This window comes from Lynx canadensis, chromosome D3 (genome assembly GCF_007474595.2).
Source record: "Lynx canadensis isolate LIC74 chromosome D3, mLynCan4.pri.v2, whole genome shotgun sequence".
In the NCBI taxonomy this organism is placed as follows: Eukaryota; Metazoa; Chordata; class Mammalia; order Carnivora; family Felidae; genus Lynx; species Lynx canadensis.
The window spans coordinates 67,121,366-67,144,840 of NC_044314.2; the positions used below are offsets into that span (position 1 = coordinate 67,121,366).

Here is a 23,475-nt window from a genome sequence, read left to right on the forward strand (position 1 = left end):
CTGAAATGGAAGATGTGATAGAAGCTGATAGAAGCAGCCAGAAGCAGCCTTCTAATTACTATTCCCGTTACTCTCATTAAGGCTGTATCACAGCCATGTATTAAGCAGTTACGTGCCAAGCATGGTACTAAGTGCCCACATCTGTTGTCTCTTTCAAAAGTCCCTTTTTTTTTTTAATTTAAATAAGCTTCACACCCAGCATGGAGCTCAACGTGAGGCGTGAACTCACGATCCTGAGATCAAGACCTGAGCTGAGATCAAGAGTCAGACACTTAACTGAACCATGCAGGTGCCCCTCTAAAGTCCTTCTGATGGCCCTAGGATATATGTTTTTATTACCCCCATTTTACAGATGGGACATTTGAGGCTTACAGCATTAACTGGGTAACAAGAGGGAGGCTGAACTCAGTCTGTTCTTAAGCATCAGGTCAGTGTCAATTGTGCGCCCTCCGCTGGTTACCATCCAGACCTGCCTGTCCTTTTCTCTTACTAGTAAATACTATGAGAAGGAAGCCCTCCTGATGGACCCGGTGGATGGCCCCATCCTTGCGTCTTTGTTGGGTAAGTGGTCCAGGGCTCTGAGCTTCATCTGGATCTCTGATGTTGGCTCACTAGTGCACCTCCTAAGGGCCTCTCTCGTTTCCCTCTAGCCTTCTCCATCAAAACTTACCTGTTCCCTGGCTCTTGCTCTCAGGGTCTTGTGCTGGACTCTCCTTAGCAGGACCCTGGGGCATACTCACTGGCTGGAGGGGAGAGGCAGTGAAGGTGGTGGCCCATCTGGGGGTAGACAGGAGGGTAGACTTTGAGGGCTATGGATTCCCAGTCCCTGTATGCTCCACAGTGGGGCCCTGTGCCCTGGAGTACACCAAGATGAAGACTGCCGATCACTTCTGGACTGACCCCTCGGCCGACGAGCTTGTCCAGAGGCACCGCATCCACAGCTCGCACCTGCGGCAGGATTCACCCACCAAGCGTCCAGCCCTCTGTGTGAGTAGGGGTGGACTCTGGGGCCCTGGGAGGGAGTTGGGCTGAGTGCCAGACTTGGTGTGGAGGTGGAGAATGGAGTGGGACATTGAGGGTCACCGCAGGCCTCACCCTCCACCTCCCCTCACCCTGCCAGATCCAGAAGAGACATTCAAGTGGCAGCATGGACGACCGACCATCCCTTTCTGCCCGTGACTATGTTGAGTCCCTGCACCAGAACTCCCGGGCCACGCTCCTCTATGGCAAGAACAACGTTCTGGTTCAGCCGGTGAGAGATATCTGGGACCCAGATCTTCCACAGGGGGTCTGGCTTCCGGTTATACAGGAGGCGTTCCCTCTGGTTCCAGGCTGCTCATCCATTCATCTATCCACATCTCCATCTCTCCATCCATTCATCCATATGACAACATTTGCTTCTATCCACCCATCCATCCATTCACCTACCTATCCATCCATCTTCCTACCCAGGTTTTCATCCATCCATCCATCCATCCATCCACCCATCCACCCATCCATCCATCTTCCTACCCATGTTTACTTCCATCCATCTAACTACCCATCTATCCATCTATCCATCCATCCATCCATCCATCCATCCATCAATCCACCTACCCATCCATCCATCTTCCTACCCATGTTTACTTCCATCCATCCATCCATCCATCCATCCATCCATCCATCCACCCACCCACCTACCTGTCTTTACTTCTATCCATCCATCCATCCATCCATCCATCCATCCATCCATGCACCCACCCATCCATCCATCTTCCTACCCATGTTTACTTCCATCCATCCAACTACCCATCCATCCATCTATCCACCCACCCATCCATCCATCTTCCTACCCATGTTTACTTCCATCCACCCACCCATCCATTCATCCATCCTTTTTTACATCATCCATCCATCCATCCACTCATCTTTACATCCATCCACGCATCCATCCACCCATCCATCCATCTTCCTACCCATGTTTACTTCCACCTACCCATCCATCCATCCACCCATCTTTACCTGCATCCATCCATTTGTCCATCCATCTATTTAATTATCCATTTATTTTCCAGTCCATCTCTCCACCCACCTGTCCACCTAGCTGTCTATCCATCCATTCTCTTTTGTTGTCACTCACTCATTCAGCAAGTATTTATACTGAGCTTTCCTTGTGCTGGATGCTTGGGATATCAGGATAAATATCTTCATGGTTGAGATATTTTTTAAATTTTTTTTTCAACGTTTTTTATTTATTTTTGGGACAGAGAGAGACAGAGCATGAACGGGGGAGGGGCCGAGAGAGAGGGAGACACAGAATCGGAAACAGGCTCCAGGCTCTGAGCTGTCAGCCCAGAGCCTGACGCGGGGCTCGAACTCACGGACCACGAGATCGTGACCTGGCTGAAGTCGGACGCTTAACCGACTGCGCCACCCAGGCGCCCCGAGATATTTTTTAAATGTTTATTTTTGAGAGAGAACATGCATGGGGGAGGGGCAGAAAGAGGAGGACAAAGGATCCAAAGTGAGCTTCACCCTGATAGCAGAGAGCCCAATGCGGAGTCGAACTCACGAGTTGTGAGATCTCAACCTGAGCTGAAGTCAGACGCTCAACCAACTGAACCACCCCGGCGCCCCTTCACAGTTGATGTTTATGGAGTGCTTTCTTTGTGTCAAGCACCATGATAAGTGCTTTTAACTGTATTAACTCATTTAAAGCTCCCAGCAACTATTTGATGCAAGTAGTGTCATCCAAGATGATAACGCTGAGATGTGCACAGTGGGGAGTAAGTGGCAGAGTCATGCTTTGAATTCAGGCTGCCTGATGTGGGAGTTGAATCATTTATCAATCACCTCTAGGCCTGGCTGGTGCAAGCCCCAGAGATGGGTGGTGAGCCAGGCACACGAAACCCCTACCCTCATGGAGTAGATACCCCTCTGCCTTTCCCTTCCTGAGACTGTGTGGATCAGTGTGGTGTTTGGGCTCTGCTGGGAGGAAGCAGAGGAAGCTGCCAGTCGCTCTAGCTCTGTGGTCGCAGTTGTGATCACGGGGTGACCCTGAGCGAGTCACTTCTCCCTGTGAGCCTTAATGTCCACATCACAATGGGTACAAGATCCTACCTCCTCAGATCTAAGAAGCTATGGATTTAAGATGCTCCATTTTTAAACATAACCATCAGGAAGTAAAAAAACGATACTAAGTTCTAGAAGATGTTTTCTCATTACTTGGAAATTTTATTTGACACTTTTTGAAAGAGTTCTTTGAGTTCTTTGATTTGGATAAAAGAAGTTTTGTTTGTTTTTTTTTTTAGGGGTGCCGGGGTGACTCAGGTGGTTGAGTGTCCGACTCTGGATTTTGGCTCAGGTCATGATCTTGTGGTCTGTGGGATCAAGCCCTGCATCAGGCTCTAGGCTGGCAGTGTGGAGCCTGCTTGGGATTCTGTCTCTCCCTCTCTCTCTCTGCCCCCTCCCAGCTCATTCTCTCTCTCTCGAAGTCAATAAATAAACTTAGAAAAAAAAGTAAAAGGGTTTTCTTTTAAATCATACATTGCTTTTTTAACTATGCATAAGGGAACTTATAACTGATATTCATTAGTTAAGACAGTCCTAAAATTTCTTCACATTTCAGGGTTTAATTTTCTATATCAGTTTTTGACTTAGAGTCATCACTGCTTGTATTTTTCTAGTAAATACTGTTTTCTTTTTTTTTCTTAGTGAGAGAGAGAGAGAGAGAGCATGTGCACTTGCACGCACACACACAAACACACAGAGAGAGAGAGAGAGAGAGAGAGAGAGAGAATCCCAAGGAGGCTCCGTGCCCAGCACAGAGCCCAATGTGCGGCTTGATCCCATGACCCTGGGATCGTGACCTGAGCCGAAATCAAGAGTCAGACACTTAACTGAACTGAGCCACCCAAGCACCCCTGAATACTGTTTACTGTTCCATCCAAAGAAGGGGTCAACACACTATAACCCATGGGCCCAATGCAGCGCTCCACCTGTTTTTGCAAATAAAGTTTTATTGTAACAGAGCCATGCCCGTTACCTATCGTGTATGGCTGCTTTCACGCTGTAACGGCAGAGTTGAGTGGTTGCACCTGAGTCTGTATGTCTCACAGAACCAAAATTACTCCCCGTCTGACCCTTTATACAAAAAGCTTGCTGACCTCTGATCAGGAGTGTAGGAGGCCCAGCGTTTCTCACAAGTGCATGTCCTTGGTTGTTGCTCTGCAAGGCCATCTGGAATTGTGGGCATGGCTGTAGTGGTGAATAATGTGTCTCCTCTGCCAATATCAAATCAGTGCTCTACTGCTCTGCTGCCCGTGTTTCTGCATACACAAAAACTTTTGAAGTCGAAGATGACTCACCGTCTAATTTTTCTGAAGACGTTTAAAATAGCACCTGTTCTCCGCATGTGAAGTAACAACATAGGAACAACTAGGACCGAGTTTGCAGGAGGTCAGGCAATGACCACTGTGTCACGATGGTGAGATGCCACCTGCTGTAAGATACATCCACACTTCAGGTACAGGAAAACATGGAAAACGTTCATGACCCGGGGCAGCAGTGCTCCGTCATGGGGCTGCAGGCATGAGTGGCTAACTTGAGACAGTGTGGGTAAAGCTGAGACATGCTGGGTGCTCGGTAAATGTTGGCTGTCCATCTCCACATGTTGTTGAGGTGAATTTGCGTCCTTTATTTGTGAGGCTTGGAGAGACCCCCCCCCTCCGCCACACCCCACCTGGGATAAAGCAGAGGGAGCTGCTGAGAAGTTCTGCAGGCTCATGGGGAACACAGAGGGAGGGTCAGGCTGCTGGGCAGTGAGTATGGTGTGGGTGTTTGGAGGAGGAGATTCAGGATAACGTCTGTGGTTGGGGCATAGAACTCGGCTGCCCTCTTGTTCTCCCTTAAGACTGGCCAAAATGATGCCAGATAAATGACTCCTGTCAAGGAGAGGGTGGTGTTGGGGCGCCTGGGTGGCTCCGTCAGGTGAGCGTCTGACTTGATTCCAGCTCAGGTCATGATCTCATGGTGTGTGAGCTCAAGCCCTGTGTTGGGCTCTGCGCTGGCAGCACGGAGCCTGCCGGGGTTTCTCTCTCTCCCTCTCCTTCTACCCTTCTTCCCTCTCTCTCTCTCACACACAATAAATAAATAAGACATTTATTTATTTATTTTAATTTTTTATGTCTTTATTTTATCTTGAGAGGCAGAGTGCAAGCAGGGGCAGGGGCAGAGAGAGAGGGAGACACAGAATCTGAAGCAGGCTCCAGGCTCTGAGCTGTTGGCACAGAGCCTGACGTGGGGCTCGAACTCATGGACCGTGAGATCACGAACTGAACCGAAGTCCAACGCCCAACCGACTGAGCCACCTAAGCACCCCTAAAACATTGTTTTAAAAAGGAGAGCGTGGTATTAAAGAGGGATAGAGCCCCTTCCTGATTCTAAAGAGTCCCCGGCTCTGCCCTTGCAGCAGGGCTTCCTGGACCTTGGTTGGGGGTGGGTGGGAGTGTGAAAGTGCAGGGGGGCAGCTCTCAGAGGTGCATCTCTAGAACCCATCCTGGGTGGTTGGCTGCAGACTGCTTTGCTTAGCATGGCCCCCTGGAAGGAGGTACAGGATCTTCCAAATGGTCGTAGCCTTGGAGGGCATGACCCAACCCCTTGGATCTGGTTATGCCTCCTTGAGTCAGACGGCCCAGGGCCTATGACCACTGTGACTCTGGCACTTTGACCAAGCCTATGCCCTCCTCTCTCTGCAGAGGGATGATATGGAGGCCGTGCCAGGGTACCTGTCTCTACACCAGACAGCTGACGTCATGACCTTGAAATGGACGCCTAACCAGCTGATGAACGGGTCGATGGGGGACCTGGACTATGAGAAGAGGTAGGGCGCCGGGTCCTTCTCCCCCTTTGGCACAGGGAAGTGTGTGCTCTGTCCTTTGTGTCCTGCCCCGCCCCGCTGTTCTGTCTGGTTGTTGCGGCCACTTGGGCCAGCCCCCCTGCAGCTGTGGCTTTATGGGTAACTCATTAGGAGGATCTGGAGACCAACTAGAAGAATCTTAGAATCTAATATGGGAATTAGGCAGGCCCTGGTCAAACACCACCCAGAGGGAGAAATCTTAACTAAGAGCTTGGGAGCCTGCAAATGGCAAATATTCCCCATCTGCTGCCGTCCTTCCCATCACTCCGTAAAGGAGAAAAGCTGGAGGTGTTGGTTGGTGGGCATCTGGTCCAGGGTTGTGTCTCCTGTGACCCTGGGATTTTCAAGACTCAGCAAAGGCTTTGGAGTCACACGCCGAAGACACACGGAAACCAAGGGTCCCCTGCTACAATCCTGTGTGTTCCTGCACAATTAGGGACGGCCCTAGGAGGAGCCCAAACAAAGGGAAGGCTCAACCTGATTATTTCAGCTTGAGGAGTCTTGGCAGCTTTATATAAAATAAGGGCTCCTTTCAAGGAACATAACCAGAACACTGTTCTTGTGTTCTGTTTCATGTTAAGCTTCAGTGTGAGTAACACGAGGCCTGGGTGTGATTAATACCATTCTCTAAGCCACTTCCTGTGCAGAGGTGGCCATCTGTCTTCAGAGACGGTCAGTGGGAGGTAGAGTTGGTTCTAGGCTGAGCCGTATAATTCAGCTCTAGCTAGACTCCAGAGTTTCTGATCAAGAAGCCCTCACCGAGGAACAGCATGGGGCCCAGGAGATGCCCTTGGCCTGGGGCATTATTTCCACGGACTCGTCTTAAACCTCGGGCCTTCCGCAACCCCTCCCAGCTGAATCTGGATCACATGGAACCCTGAACCTCCTTCGTAGCATTTATAGAATCGCAGACACGTAATAAATCTGTGCCTATTTGTATATCAGCTGTTGCTTCTAGACCTCAGTTCCGTGAAGGCAAGGCACCTGTCTTACTCATGTCTTCTCTTTGGCAACTGCCACAGATCCTAGTACAAAGTAGGTGCTTAGATAATCTCTGTGAAGCAAAGCAGGGAAGTTACCGGATTCAGTCATCAGATCTGAACAGAGCACCCACTACATTCCAGGCACTGTGCTAGATACAAGAAACATAGCAGATGAACAGAAGGAAAGGAAAATCTTTACCCTCTCGGAGCTTCCACTGTATTTACCTTACACTGAAGGAGACCACAATAAAACAGGTGTATGGATAAGTGTACGTTTTAGGCCCAAGTGCTTGCTTGGTTCTCATCCTGCTGGAAGATTTAGGGTGCGTCTGTCTCTCCCTGTCTCTGGGCTTCAGTCTCCCCTTCTATCAAATGAGAGGCCTGCACAACATGATCTTCCCAGAACTCAAAGGGTTTGCAGGGGCTCTCCATACAGAAGTGTCATCTGTCAAATAGCACAACCCAAAGGCCCTGTTTGCTATTTGGACTTACACCCAAGATTGTGTGGGCAGAAACCTTTTTGTTTTTAATTTTTTTAAACTTTTATTCATTTTTAAGATACAGAGAGAGACAGAGTGTGAAGGGGAGGGGCAGAGCGAGGGAGACACAGAATCTAAAGCAGGCTCCAGGCTCTGAGCTGTCATCCCAGAGCCCGATGCAGGGCTCAAACCCATGAACCATGAGATCATGACCTGAGCCGAAGTTGGAGGTTTAACTGACTGAGCCACCAAGGTGCCCCAACTTTGTTTTTAACTTTTTTTTAATGTTTATTCATTTCTGAGAAACAGAGTGTGAACAGGGGAGGGGCCGAGAGAGAGGGAGACACAGAATCTGAAGCAGGCTCCAGGCTCCAAGCCAATGCAGGGCTCGAACCCACGAACAGTGAGATCATGACCTGAGCCGAAGTTGGACGCTTAACCTGCTGAGCCACCCAGGCACCCCTGGGCAGAAAACTATTTTTTCTTTAATTTAAAAAAAAATTTTTTTTACATTTATTTATTTTTAATAGAGAGAGACAGAGCACAAGTGGGGGAGGGGCAGAGAGAGAAGGAGACACAGAATCTGAAGCAGGCTCCAGGCTCTGAGCTGTCAGCACAGAGCCCGACGCGGGGCTCGAACTCACAAACCGCGAGATCATGACTTGAGCTGAAGTCAGACGCTTAACCGACTGAGCCACCCAGGCGCCCCTGGGCAGAAAACTATTTTTTCTTTAATTTAAAAAAAAATTTTTTTTACATTTATTTATTTTTAATAGAGAGAGACAGAGCACAAGTGGGGGGGGGGGGGAGAGAGAGAAGGAGACACAGAATCTGAAGCAGGCTCCAGGCTCCGAGCTGTCAGCACAGAGCCCGACGCGGGGCTCGAACTCACAAACCGCGAGATCATGACTTGAGCTGAAGTCAGACGCTTAACCGACTGAGCCACCCAGGTGCCCCTGGGCAGAAAACTTTTAATGTTGATATTTTGGAGAGGCATTGAGCCAAATGATTGCCAAGTACCTCCCACCCCTCCTCCAGCTCAGATCAGTGGGACTCCATCTTTCATCATTATCTTTTCCTCTGAGAACAGGCATAGCATAGGCGCATCAATATTTACTTCCAACTGAGCCTGTACTTCCCAGGTCACTACTGAGGGGGCTAGAAACTTCCCCAGCCTTGGGTTCTCAACCCCCATCTATCCAGTGAGAGAGAAAAAGCTAAGGGTCAGAAACATGGTGGTTAGCCTATAGGATGTGGAGGTGCCCAGGGACTCTGGCATCTCTTTGGAGACCAAGAGACAACAAAGATAAGGGGTATGGTCCTTGTCTGAGGAGCTTCAGTACCTCTTCTCTTGTCCCAGCCAGCGCCCCCTTCTGTACAACCAGGGTCATAACTCCCCAGCTAGGTTTCCTCATGTCCATGAGGAAATATCACCAAAGAGTGGCTATTTGGGCTCTGGAGTCAGGCTGGACTTGGCTCAGATCTCAGCCCTGCCGTGTGGAACAGCTGAAACCCCCATACCCTGCTGATGGCCCAACCACTTGACAATCTAGTTTAGAAGTGTTTTCTGACCTACCCTTACCACGTGACCCAGCAGTTCTGGTCTAGGAAGTTGTTAAAACGTGTCAAATGAAATCAAAAGCTCAGCTCTTGCTCCTTCCCAGTTGAGCGATCTTGGACAACTTCGCCTTCCTGAACCTCAGTTTGTTCATCCGGTGTAAAATGGGGATGTGGTCATGGAACCTCCGAATAGGTGTACAGGAAGGAGTCGATGAGAAAATGCATGTAATACCCTTAGCAGGGAGACTGGAACCCAGAAAGGCCTCTCAGTCATGGGACTGTTGGTGTTAAGTTTACACAGATCCAAAGGGACTGTGGCCACAGAGATCCTCTTTGCTGGTGTGTGGTGGTAGCTGGAAGTTGTTTTGTCTACTGGGCACCCTAGGGTATTCACCATTCACTCTGAATATTCTCGGAGCATCTTGCAGAAGTAAAGAAACCCAGGCGCTGTCCAGTTCAGCACCTCTTGGGGGGAGATGGGAGAAAACAGGCAACCGCAACCTGTATGATGGGTACAATGTGGAAGCCCAGGGAAGGACCTTCTGGCCAAGACTTGCCCGTAAGGGACTCAGCAGAGGCTGCTCAGAGGCTCTGAAATGGTGCACTCAGCTGCCCTCCAAGGATGTTCGCTCCATGGACCCCTGGCGAGGCTGACTCTGGTACAGATAGACCAGTGCAGGAAGGTCCCTTAGAAAGCTTCTGTTCCAACTTCCTCATGTTGCAGCTAAGGAAACTGAGGCCCAGAGAGGAGAAAGGACTGAGTCAGTATAATGGTAAAGTGGGATTTGAAGTTTGACCTTTGAAGCCTGTGTTGGTTCAGGTCCTCCAAGAAGCAGGACCCAGACAGAATTAGACATGCAGCAGAGACTTAACGTGAGCGGAACCTGTGAAGGATGAAAGGGAAGAGCAGGAAGAGGCAGGCAGAATATTCAGAAGCTGGTTGACCCCTGTGAATGGGGAGGGGAAAGAAGGAAGAGAGGGTCTTATATGCTGCAGTTCTTAGCATGTTCAGCCAGCTCAGTTGGGAGCCCCTGGGCTAAAGTTGACCATCAGAGGAGCCCCCCATCCCGCAGGAATAGGCCCTACGCTGGCGCCCCCATGTGCCCGGGCCTGCTTGAGAGCTGCCCAGAGAAGCATGGTCTTGGCACAACATGACAGTGGATCAGGAGAGGTGGCCTCTGAAGCTGTTGGTCAGCTCTGGTCCCCACAGCAAGATCTGAAGGACACCCAAGCAGTGCATTCCCCTGACTGCCACAAAGCCCCAGTTCCTGTGAGCCCCACCTCCATGGTGTTCTGAGGGGAAAAGTGATCTGTTTCAATACAGCAGTAGGCTTTGATCTGAAAAGGGAAAGCATAAAGTATGTAAGCACAGAGACCATGAGCCAAGTACTTTTTTCTGTATCAGCATTGTGTTGAGCCCTTCAAATATGTGATTCCATTTAACTGTCACAGCCGCACTGTGTGGTGGGTAATTATCATCCCCCATTTTACAGAGGAGGAAACTGAGGCCCATAGAAGCCTTCACATCACACTGCTGGGACCTATGGGGTCAAAGCTGTTGAGTGGCTCTTCTAACCCCTCGGATGCATGGTGGTTTGGCGTTGGGGTCTGAGTCAAGATACTTAGATACCTGTGACAGAAAACTAAACTCAAGTGGACTTGGGCATTGAGCCGAAAAATTCTGGACAGTGGCTTCAGGCATGGCTGGATCCAGGGACTCAAATGATGGGGGCCTGAACTCTCCATCTCTTGGTTCTGCTTTCCTGACTGTCGACTCCATCGTCAGGCAGGCTTTTTCTTGCCATGGTTCCCTATGTTTCCAGACTTTTATCATCTCTGCTCCTACTCTCCTAGCAGAAAGGAGCATCCTTTTCCCAGTTTATTCTAACATAAATCCAACAACTGAGTCTCATTCATTCGCTGCTGGGTCATGGGGCCATCCCTGAACCAATCACTGTGGCTGGAACAGTAGAATGTGCGGATCGGCCAGGCCTGGATCAGATGGCTATTCCTGGAATCCTGGCATAGAGGGTGGGTGGAGTCAGCCTCAGCCACATGGATGGGGGCAAGGGAAGTGTGTTCCTCAGAAAATTGGGGTACTGGGACCAGAAGAAGGCGAGGTAGATTCTGGGAAGTCTTGAATACAGATGTTGGGGACAGATGGGTCCTAGTGAAAAGGGTTCAGGAGCCCATGGGTGTGGTCTTCTGGCCTCATGGGCCCTTCCCCATGATGAAGTGAGCAGGCATCCTGTGGAACTAACCATCCCTCCCCTTCCAGCGTCTACTGGGACTATGCTATGACCATCCGCCTGGAGGAGATTGTATACCTGCACTGCCACCAGCAAGGTAGGGACTGTTGGGGGAGCACGGGGTGGGGGTGTTCCTTCTGGCTCCCCTGCCTGCTCCCACCTCCTCATTACCTGTGCAACCTCAAACAAGTGATTTCACCTCTCTGAGACTCGGTTTCCCCATCTGTGAAATGGAATCACCACAGCACCTAGTCATGGCATTGTTGTAAAGATCAAATGACATAGGTTCAGGACTTAGCATCAAACCCACGGTGTTAGCTGCTGACACTTAACGGAGCGCTTGTGATGTGCCAAGCAGGGCTCTAAACAGGTTGGCACAAAGTCACACAGCCTGTAAGCTCCAGAGTTTGGACTCAAACCCGGAGCTCAAAGAAGGTACACTCAGAACAAGCAGAGGGCTATCCTGTTGTAGAAAGCAAGGGATCTGGACTCTACCAAGGCACGTCACATTAATCTTATTTAAAACCTTTTTTTTTTTTTTTTTAATTTTTTTTTTTCAACGTGTTTATTTATTTTTGGGACAGAGAGAGACAGAGCATGAACGGGGGAGGGGCAGAGAGAGAGGGAGACAGAATCGGAAACAGGCTCCAGGCTCCGAGCCATCGGCCCAGAACCTGACGCGGGGCTCGAACTCATGGACCGCGAGATCGTGACCTGGCTGAAGTCGGACACTTAACCGACTGCGCCACCCAGGCGCCCCTTTAAAACCTTTTTAATGTTTATTTATTTTTTGAGGGGTGGGTGCAGAGAGAGAGAAGGAGACACAGAATCCAAAGCAGGCTCCAGGCTCTGAGCTGTCAGCACAGAGCCCGATGCAGGGCTCGAAGTCATGAACCATGAGATCATGCCCTGAGCCAAAGTCGGACACTGAACCACCTGAGCCACCCAGCTGCCCCACATTAAGCTTATTCAATGGGTTCAGATCCAGACTCTACTGTGCAACCTAGAGCAAGTCATGTACCCTCTCTGAGCCTTAGTTTCATCATTTGTAAAATAGGCAATAATAGATAGACCTCATAGGGCTATTTTGGGTATTCCAATAACACACTGCCTTTCATGTGCTGTGCTTATATACAGTAAGTGCTCAATACATGCTAGCAAGTCACTACTGCCCTGAGAAGGGGTAGGTCTGAAAGCCTCCATACAAAAATAGGTCAGGTTGATGCATAGAGGGTACTTGAGGGACATGGGGTGTTTCCCCTTGATGGGTGATTTCAGCAGGGGCGACCACATTCTTCTGGACCATATCCCATAGTTCCCAGTCTGCAGCAGTGGCTGGTGGGATGGGAGGGGCTCTGGGGAGGTAAAAACTTCCCCTGACCTTCTGCCCAGGCCTTTCCCAGAGCCTTGGAGCAGGTCCACGGGTCTGGCTTGGCATGCCCAGGGCGATGTGTTTGCCGGGAGGACCCCCATCCCATGCCCCATAGTGACTTTCTGCCGGGTCTCCTCTGGCTGGGTCGCGGTGGCAGTGGACAGCGGTGGACAGTGGTGTTGGTCAGCCAGGACGGGATCCAGAGGCCGCCGTTCCGCTTCCCCAAGGGGGGGCACCTCCTGCAGTTCCTCTCGTGCCTGGAAAATGGGCTGCTCCCTCACGGGCAGCTGGACCCTCCACTCTGGTCTCAGCGGGGGAAGGTGAGTGACCGTGGGGGCCCCAGGGAGGCTGGGATGGGGGCGGGGGTCAGCCGTGGGGAGTGGTCCTTCTTTTTTTTTTTTTTTTTTTTAGTTATTTTAACGTTTTATTTATTTTTGAGAGAGAGTGTGAGCAAAGGAGGGACAGAGAGAGAGGGGGACAGAAGATCCAAAGCGGGCCCTGCGCGGATAGCAGCAAGCCTGATGTGGGGCTCAAACTCACCAACTGCAAGATCATGACCTGAGCCAAAGTCAGATGGTCAACTGACTGAGCCACCCAGGCGCCCCAGGGTGGTCGTTCTTGCCCATGACTCCTTACCTGGCTTTGTGGGCTCATGCACACCCCGCTGAGACCCTCAGGCCGTGCACAGACTGTGGGGACAGATGTCCCAAGGGCTATGCATTGGGATTGTGCTTTCAGGGCAAAGTATTTCCCAAACTGCGCAAGCGAAGCCCTCAGGGTTCTGCCGAGTCCACGTCTTCGGACAAGGAAGATGACGAGCCACAGATTACGTGTTCAGGATCATCTATCCCGGCATGCAGTCTGAATTCGGTAAGCTTCCCAGTCTCTGGGCCCCCGAGATCTAACCTGTTAGCTGAACATGAAAATAACTCTAGGTGTTTGGGGCTTGTGGACAGGTGGTCTGGGTTCTGGGGCCAGCGGAGGGGGGGGGGGACTTGAAACCAGGAAGTTAGTATCTCGGTTTCCCCCCAGTGAGAACCACGCACTACTGAGCTTAATAAGGTAAACCTGGAGCAGGAATTACCACGGGGTATGAGTGGGCTCTGGAATCCTGGTTGAATTGGGGCAAGTCACTTCACCCTTCTGTGCCTGGGTCTCCTTATCTGTAAGATGGGGACGTTAACATAGCACCTGCATCATCGGGCCCTTGTGGGGACTAAATTAGAGAAGGCCCTTGGCACAGAACACGTCCATGCTAGCTGCTGTTATGTGGTTGTTGGTATTTTATTTCACTCTACTGTTGTCAGGATTCAATGAGATAATGAGGTGATCAATGTAAAGTCCGTGGAATCAAGTCTCGCACACAGTAGGGCTTCAATACATGATGGTCAAAAACAGCAAAGGCGGGAAGCAAAGCACCAGGCCCTGGCACACGAGACGCTAATATATGTCTGCCACTTGGGACAGTGACTGCCGTGACATAGATGCTTGGTTCGTGGAGACTGTTACCATTAAGGTCATCTTTACCACGGAGGTGTTATTTGGATCAAATGAACTGATATTTGGAAAGTTCTCAGAGGCCTGGCTTTTATTTTATTTTATTTTATTTTATTTTATTTTATTTTATTTTATTTTATTAAAATTTTAATGTTTATTTATTTATTGACAGAGAGAGAGAGAGAGAGAGAGAGAGAGAGAGAGAGAGAGCTGGGGAGGGGCAGAGAGGGAGAGAGAGAATCCCAACCAGGCTCTGAGCTCTCAGTGCAGAGCCTGATGCAGGGCTCGAACTCAAGAACCGTGAAATCAGCACCTGAGCTGAAACCAAGAGTTGGATGCTCAACCAACTGAGCCACCGAGGTGCCCCAGAGTCCCAGCATTTATTAAGCACCATGTGGATGTCTTGTTTCAGCAACTCAGTATTAAGCTGTAGGTGCTTTCTGTCAACCCCGTTTTATTTTACCCTTGGTGGTCCTGTTGTTCCATTTGATGGATAATGGCTCTGAGCCTACCTTTGCTATCGTGCCGGGTCGCTTCACGCTTTGGCTTTTGTCCACCACTCAATGGGATCTGGGGATGTGGGGCAGGCTTGGTGGTAAGGTCTTATATTGCTCAGGTTGGTTTCTTATCTTCACCCATATATTCATTCCTTCATGGTCAGTTAGGACCAAAGCCTCGTGTTTCTGCATCACTAGGAGCCTGAGAGTGTCCTGAAGTGTTCATTACTACATCCGTTCCTACCCCGGTTCGGGGTCTGGAGCCATCCCAGCCTGTCAGCGGTACCAGGCTCATACAGCACCCCGAAGAGCCGAATGATCAGAGGGGCCAGATGCCCCCTGTCTGCCTTCCCGGGAAGCCCTGTCTCTGCTCCCCAGAGAGGCTCATCCAACATATTTGTAGGCTCTGCTGGGAGCCAGGCTGGGTGCCGGAGGTCTTACTTACTTGCTTGGGAAGTGTCCATGTTAGCGTGTTGGGCTCTCCGTGTGCCAGCAGAACAGACGCTGGCAGTGCCCACCCACACCCCTCCTTGCGGGCTCTCCTGTCGACTCCCATCCTAGTGTCTCTCTGCCTGAGGGTCCCTTCTGCCTGTGGGTGGGGGTGGGGTAGAGGTGTCCAAGAACCAGGATCCTCCCTGGAGCAGCCTTCAGCCAACGACTGGCAGGAATTAGTGTATAAACGCCCCGGCTCCCTCACCCCCCACCCCGGTAAGAAAGCTCTGACATGCGTGTCTGCATGTCTCCCAGAGCGCCCCCTGCCCCCCAGGAGATCAAGCACCAGTTGCCCATAGTGGTAACCTGAGCGGTAACCAGCCCTTTGCTCTGCCTTCTCGTGTCACTTCGCCTACCCATGCTTCTTGGAAACATCTCCCAGATAGACTCCCGGCACTTGAATTCTCATCTGCCCGTGAGGAAACCCCAGTGAACTCTATTTATATCAAAGCTTCTCACTCATAGCGCTGCCGATGTTGTAGTGGAATAATTCTTGGGGGGGGGGAGTGTCATGTGCCTTGTAGGATGTTGAGTGCCATCCCTGGTCTCCCGCTACTAATGCCAAGCAGAAATCTGCCCCCTCCCCCCACCCAAGCTGTGACAACCGGAAATGTCCCCAGATGTTGCTGAGTGTCATCTGGGAGCAAAAGGGCTCTTGGTTGAGTAAAGCACACATCATTGCATTCACCTCTCCGCCACTGCAGCATGGCCAAGTGACTTGCCCTCTCCAGGCCTCATTTCCTTGTCTGTAGAATGGGGGCATTCTACAGACCCTCCCCACCCAGGATCATATTCTGAGGAGTCAGTGTGATGATGTATCAGGCACCTAACGCAATGCTAATCCTCACCACGGCCCTCCTAGGCAGGTGCCACTGTCTTCACCATCGCCTACTTTCAGAAGAGGAAGCTGAAGCACAGAAAGGTTAAGAAACTGGTCCAGAGCCACACAGCTAATCCTCGGCATGGTTGGGATTTGAACCCAGGTGTCCTGGCTCCAGAGCTTGTACCTCTCACAACCACTCCATGCAGATTGTTTTTGACCAGGATCGGTTGACACTGTGGTTTCACCCCCTTCATGCCCAAGCTCAGTCAGATTCAGCCCACGTGGAAATGGTGCCCCCCTCCTTGGTTGATTTTCTCAGGGACCTGAGCCCCAGAGCTATGGTTTTCACCTTTGAGGACAATGAAGTCCTTTCTGAAGAAGTGCCTAAATCAGAAATGGGCAGACTCCTTCCTGTGGTCCAAATTCGGCCCACTGCCTGTTTTTGTAAATAAAGTTTTATTGGAACACGTCACACGCATTCACAGACAGTGTCCATGGCTGCTTTCACACCACAGCAGCAGAGTGAGATCATTGTAACCAAGACTGTAGGCCCACAATGCCAAAAATATTTACATGTCTGGCCCTCTATAGAAAAAGTTTGCAGATGCCTGCCTTCAATAATAAGGGAGAAGAGTTTTGCCCTGTGGGCAGGATGATGTGGCCATAGATGGTTCTAAACCCCCTTTCAGTGTCTTCTTGCCTCCGTCTCGTGGTCCTTGTGCACAGAGGAGGCAGAGACCAGTTCTGAAACATTGAGCCCGTTTCGGAGTCAGAAGAGGCCTTTCCATTCTCCTGTGTTGCTGAGACTGTCTATGCCGTCTGTGATGGCAGGCGTGAGCCACGCATGCCTCCCGAGCGCTTGAAATGCATCTAGTTCGGATGGAGCTGTGCCTTAAGTGTCAAATACACACTGCATCCTGAAGACTTACAACAACCAACAGAAATATAAACTCCTCAGTAATTTTATATCGATTACACGTTAAATGGTAACATTACAGATATACTGAGTTAAACAGAAGTTATTGTTGAAATTGATTTCATCTGGTCCCCCCCCCTTTAGTGCAGCTTCTAGAAACTTCTGAAGTAAGCATGTGGCCCAGGTTGGATTCCTGTTGAACAGAGCTGGTCTAGGGCAGGGTTTCTCAGCCTCGGCACTGTTGATATTTTGGGCTGAATAATTGCGTATTTGGTGGGGTGGGGGTGGGGGGTCTGGTGCATTATCCCTGTCGTCTACCCACTAGATAGATGCCAGCAGCATCTAGCACATTCCCAGGTCGTGACAACCAAAAATGTCTCCAGACATCGCCAGATGGCCTCAAGGTGCCAAAATTGCCCCAGTGGACAGCTGCTGGTCTAGAGCAAGGTGTCGGGGGAATGTCGGTTGAGAGACTATTGAATAGGATCTCGGGGTCTGACACCCTGGGTTGGAATCCCAGCCCCACCGTTTGTTAGCTGGACGGTCTTGGGCATGCTGCTTCCATGCTCCGTGACTCAGTTCCCGAATCTGCAAAAGGGGATAGTGGTAGTACTTGCACTCAGTAGGTGAAGCTGTTGTTGGCGGAAAGAGAGGGGGACCTCAGTCAAGAAAGGAATGTTACGCCAGTTACCACCCGCTGGGGCTGGGGCTGGGGCTCACTCCGAGCCTCAGTTTCCCCTTCTGCAGAATGGGAGAAGAGAGGCCTCCCTCACGGGGCGATTGAGGACGATAGGGCAATCCTGTGCCTGCACAGCAGCCAGCACATAGTAGGCACTTTATAAACACGGAGCCGTGTGGAGCAGGGCAGGGGAGAGGTTCAGCCCTGAGGAATTGGCTCTTCGCCTGTGTCAGTGTTCTGCCCACCGCGGACATTCCGTTTCACTGGTGCTTTCTGTTTTGTGTCTCAAGTTGCTCCCGACCGCTTGGGCAGCACTCCCCCAGTCTCTGTGAGCCTTGCCTGGACGGTGGTTCCTGCCGGTCGGTCGGTGCTAGTGGTTGCCAGGGGCAGTCAGTGGGCGCGAGCCAGATGGGACGCCACCTTCCCCATGCCGGGTCCGAAGCAGCAGCCCCCCAGTAACGTCTGGGCTACTCCCACCCTGGGGCTGGGTGCCGGCCACCTCTGCCATGTTGTCATTTGAGTCTTGGTCCCAACGAGGGAAGCGGGATAGACCGATGCCCTCACGCTGTCCAGCCTCCCCGTGCGGATGTCAGGGGTTCCGTGGTGAAGGGATCCATTGGTGATGCCTGTGGAGTGCGAGGGGCTGGGGTGCAGGCAGCCTTGCCACAGTTGCTGAAACCGATCAGGGAAGCAGAGAACTGGGGACACTTTTCTAGAACATTTTACAGCGGCTCACTGTGCTTTCTTGGCCAGCTCATCTGTGAGTCAGCTTGGGGAAGAGCTTTCTATGTGACATTGTGAAGACAGCTTTCTATACTGTCAGTGGGTAGGGCTGGGCCCTGTCGGCTACTGAGCGCTGATGACAAGTAGCGTGGGCTCGGCAACCATTCCCCTCCCCCCGACCTTGCAGCCCAAGGGAAGAGGCCAGGGATTACCGGTCATCCTTGAGGAGTCGTGGCTGGTGGGGTTGATGTGAACCCTTCTTAATCTCCTAGGCAAACGGGGCCCACAGGCCGGAGCCAGCCTCATTTGTGCAGCCCATGAGCTAAGAATGGTTTCCACATATTTTTATTAATCGATAAAAACCAAAAGAGTAATATTTGTGACATGTGAAAATGATCTGAAATTCAGGTTTCAATGTCCATAAATAAAGTTTTATTGGAACACACCCGGGCTCATGTCTTTGCATCTTGAGCATGGCTATTTTTGCATTCTGAAGGCAGAGTTGAGTGGCTGTGATCGCAGCCAAATGGTTCATAATCCCTAAAATGTGACTGCCTGGTCCTTGACGGAAAATGTTTACCGAGCCCTGTCCTTGAGAAAATAATATTTTTGCACCTGTCTGGAGCTGTCACAAGCCAGGAAATTAACGAGAAATTGTAACGCATGTGTCACTGTCGTGTTGGTCCTGCAGCCCCGCAGATGCCACGGTTTCCATGGAGCTGGGAAAGGAGGCAGTGAGGGAAAATCTAAGTGCTGTATCCTGGGAGCACTTGATCAGACTCCCAGTATCCAAGTGTTAGGAGATCAGTCATGCTCTCTTGGCTCTCGAATGTGGCTGCTGTTATCAAAATTGTTTTTGATATACAGACTTAAGGGCTCTCTCTCTAGCAGGTTTTAAATCAGTAGATCGGGGTGGGACACTGGCATGTGGCTTTTCAGCAAGAGTGATGCTGGGTGGCGGTCGCCAGCCTGCTTGAGACCCGTTGATGGAACAGCTGTATGGCTCAGGCTGATGGACAGTGCAGACAACCTCATCAGCGGGGCCTCTGCTGGGTCCCTTGCCCTTGGGTGCCCTGCCTCATCTGTTGAGTTAGGCTCCCTTCTGCCTCCCCGCTAGAGATCCTCTCTCCCAGAGAGTCTACCCCAGGGGACTCAGGATCATCAGCCTTGCCCAGAAACCCCCAGCAGGCCCCTCTTCCTTCTTGTCAGTCTCCTATAAGGACAGCTGAATGACACATGGTGAGGCTTGGCCTGCTGTGGCACTGGGTCTATTTTCTTGGCTCTTGGCGTGTGCTCTCTCTCTCTCTCTCTCTGTCTCTCTTTCTATCCTCACTCTCCCCCCCCCCACCCCGCCTTCTTCCTTTTTCTTCCTTTCTTTACTTCCCATCTGGTAAGGGCCCCAAATCTTGCTGGTGGCTTTCATTGGATCAGGTGGGCTCAAAGGCCATTATCTGGTCAGATAATGATTGGGGTCGCTGTTTCTGGCTGTCACATTCAGAGTCTTTCCCCTATCCCTGTGCTGGCCTAGGGGCGAGCTGCTTGCTTCGGGGTAAGGTTTCCGTGACCCACATAGATTTAACTGGGGCTCTTGCCCCATCCCTTCTATCCACCACAGCCCCCCAGGACCTGATGGATGTCTCCGTGAGCAACCTACCACCCTTATGGCAACCCAGCCCCCGGAAATCCTCCTGCTCATCCTGTTCACAGAGTGGCTCCGCCGATGGTGGCTCAACCAATGGCTGCAACCATGAGAGGTATGAGGGGCTTACGCCATGGGTCGAGGGAATGGAAAGATTTGCAGAAGATTTGTAGGCACCTGTTTGTTGCCCAGCGCTGAATTCAGAGGAGGGATGTAGGCTACGGAATCACTCAGGTCTGGGTCAAAGGCTAGCCTTGTGAAGTCCTAGCTAGCGGAGCTTCCTTACATGTATCGGTCAGGATCAAGGTTATGTTGCAGTAACAAACAGTCCTGCTATCTCAGTGGCTTCTTACAGCAAAGGCTTATTTATCATGCTTACTATGTGTCTGTCCTGGGTCAGCTCGGGCTCTGCTTGCTGCCCATTAAAGGGCCCGTGACACCAAATATTACTTAATGCCAAGCACACATGCCTCAGTTTGCTCCTCCACAGAATGGGGATACAAATGCCTGGTAACCTGAGCAAGTCTGCACCCGACCAACCTGAGGGTACAGTGAGGGTTATTTTCGTGTTTAATGCCTCCCTGCGTGTAACTGGAGGACATTAACCATGCCTCCTTCCTGTCTCCCTGGGTTTTGCTGGGTGGCCCCCAGGAGGTCCTGAGAAAAATATGCAACTATTCCTCCATCCTGTTCTCTGCAAGCATGCACAATACTCCCTTCAGCAGTCCTCGATTTCCCCAACACTGCTGGGGCCTTACTCCCCTCTCTTGCAGCCAAAACAGCCCCCAAAACCCCCCCATGCAAGGAGGAGCTCTGAGGCATCATCTCTGCAATCAGCCAGACTCTGAATTGCAGTTTGGCTCAGTTTGGTTCAGCTGGGCCACTTGAGAAGTCAGAACTCTTGGTGCAAGTCACTGAAAAACCACTTCAGACTAGTTCAAATACGAAAGGAAATCGCAACAGGATGGAGAAGTCCAGAGGCGTGGTGACTTCAGGCATGGTTGGCTCCATGCTCAAAACAGAAATCTCTCTGTTTCTTCAACTCTTGCCTCTGGTTGCCTCTGTGGTGGTTTCATTCTCAGGCAGGCCTTTCCTATGGAGTGGGAAGAATGGATCCCAGCAGCCACTGTCCTATATCCCTCTGGCTTAGGAGCTCGAACAGAGAAAAATGGGTCTGTTTCCCTGTAGTTCCAACAAAAGTCTCAGGGCTCATTCTCATTGGCTCAGGTTGGATCACGTGACCACCTCTTATTCAAGGACTGTGATTCCAACCTGAGTCAGGTACTGGGTAGAATCAGCCTCATCCAAACTGCAGGTCCAGAGTGTTGGGGAGGCAGTGACCCCAAAGACTAGGGGAAGTGGCAATGATGCTGTATGGGTAGAAATAATAGTTCCCCCACCTCCAGTCCCCTTAACTGACTGGTTTTAATCTGCTCCCTACAGGCAACAAGCTGTGCTTCCCCAGGGAACCTGGGCTCTGTGTGGTCTTTCCTAAGTGTCGTCTTTTCCTCCACCTGCAGGGCTCCCCTGAAGCTCCTCTGTGACAATATGAAGTACCAGATCCTTTCCAGAGCCTTCTATGGATGTGCGTATTGGCTTTACTTGCCATTGTGGTCTCTGGGGGCATTTATCAAATGCCTGTTGTATGTCAGCAGTGTGAGGGGAAGGTGCCTGGCTCTGGCACGTGAACCTCTGCTCCCCTATTTCCCGAATGTGTCTGTTTTTAGTGTAGTTACATGCACTTCTCTGAGCCTCATCTAGAGATTGAGGATAAATTGTGTCTGTAGGTGCTGAGGGGGGACAGCAAACAACGGGGCTTCTCAGTGGCAGGGGTCTGGTTAGTCACCATCGCATCCCCAGTGCCCACCTTAGAGGGCTTGTTTTCAGGATTAAATGAGAAGCATGTATAGAGCCCCTAACACCTAGCAGGACACGTCCTAGGTGCTCAATAAGAGTCGGTTCCCCTCACCTGTGTGCAGAAGAGTCAGGTGGTCTGATCCCTTTCCATGGAGTTAAAAATGAAAATTTAAATACAGGCATTCCGATGGTTTCTCTTTAACAAATGAGGAAACTAAGGCACAGGGAGGCACGGTAACTTGTCCAAGGTCACACTGCTAATACATGACACAGCCAGAGCTCAAGCCTAACCCACTGACCACAAAGCCTGATTTTTTTTGTTTTTTCTGCCTGCCTGATTCTTAGCACATTTTATTTCCCCAGCCTCCCAGCCTAGATGGGGGATAAACACGTATTTTCAGGGATTCCAGAAAAGTGTTACTATGTCCTGCATGGCCTGCGGAATAGCAGCTCAGGCCATGTCCCCCCGCGCCTGGAGAGGCGGGAGAACGTGAGCTCGCAGGATCAAGGTTTTTGCCTGTTCTGTTATCACCCATCCCCAGTGCCTGATGCAGGGCCTGGCTGGGAGCCAGGGAGCGTGGACACATGTTTATGGAACCCAAATGGAAAAGCTTCCTGGAGAAAGGGTCGAGGGTCAAGATGGATCTTGAACAATGTTGTCGCGTGCCATGGCTCATCCCTGATGCCTCCTCTCTCCTCTCACTCTGGCGCATAGCAAGCTGCGGTTCAGATTCCATCTCTGCACTTCCCTGATGTGACCTGCAGGTGACACGAGCAGTCTGTGCCTCAGTTTCTTCATCTGTAAGATGGAGAAGATAGGAGTACCTGCCTCATACTGTTGTGAGAATTTAATGAGTTGCATTATGGGAGCTCTGGCAGCTCCCTGGCACGTAGTGTATGCGTGTGTCAGTATTAGCCATCTCCTCCCCCTTCCTCCCCCTCCCCCCTGCCCCTCCTTCCCCTCCCCCTCCTCTCCTTCCCCCACCTCGTCCCCTCATTTCTTCCCTCCCTCCCCTCCTCCTCCTTCTTCCCCTCCCCTTCCTTCCTCCTCTCCCTCCCTCCCTTCCTCCTCCTCCTCCCCCCCTCCTCCTCCTCCCTCCCCTCCCTCTCCTCCTCCCCCTCTTTCTCCTCCTTTCTCCCCTCCCTCTCCTCCTCCCCCTCCTCCTCCTTCCTCCCCTCCCTCTCCTCCTCCCCTTCCTCTTCCCCTCCTCCCCCTCCTCCTGCCTCTCTTCACCCTCCTCCCCCTCCTACCCCTCTTTCTAATCCTTCTCCTCCTCTTCCTCATCCTCCTTCCTACCCTCCCTCTCCTCCTCCCCTTCCTCCTCCCTCTCTTCCCCCTCCTCCTGCCTCTCTTCACCCTCCTCCCCCTCCTTCTCTTCTTTCTAATCCTTCTCCTCCTCCTCCTCCTTCCTACCCTCCCTCTCCTCCTCCCCTTCCTCCTCCCTCTCCTCCCCCTCCTCCTGCCTCTCTTCCCCTCCTCCCCCTCCTTCTCCTCTTTTTAATCCTTCTCCTCCTCTTCCTCCTTCTCCTCCTCCTCCTTCTCCTCCTCCCTCCCCTCTTCCTCCTTCCTCCCCTCCTCTTCCTTCCTCCTCTCCTCCCTCCCTCCTCCTCCTCCCTCCCCTCCCTCTCCTCCTCCCCCTCTTTCTCCTCCTTTCTCCCTTCCCTCTCCTCCTCCCCCCTCCCCCCCCTCCTCCCCTCCCTCCTCCCCCCTCTTCCCTCTCCTCCCCTCCCTCCTCCCCTCTCTTCCCCCTCCTCCCCCTCCTTCCCCTCTTTCTAATCCTTCTCCTCCTCCTCCTCCTACTCCTCCTCCTCC

The 23,475-nt window shown here is 51.4% G+C and overlaps 1 protein-coding gene across 1 annotated transcript in view; it reads left to right on the plus strand.

The window, feature by feature from the left end:
• SGSM1 (small G protein signaling modulator 1) overlaps positions 1–23,475 on the plus strand; it is a 61,368-nt gene that overhangs the window by 7,866 nt on the left and 30,027 nt on the right. The window contains 11 exon segments of the mRNA XM_030336712.2: positions 494–561; positions 842–987; positions 1,121–1,252; positions 5,736–5,860; positions 11,197–11,264; positions 12,697–12,708; positions 12,711–12,859; positions 13,278–13,356; positions 13,359–13,409; positions 19,782–19,920; positions 21,326–21,390. Coding sequence (XP_030192572.1) covers positions 494–561; positions 842–987; positions 1,121–1,252; positions 5,736–5,860; positions 11,197–11,264; positions 12,697–12,708; positions 12,711–12,859; positions 13,278–13,356; positions 13,359–13,409; positions 19,782–19,920; positions 21,326–21,390 — 1,034 coding nt within the window.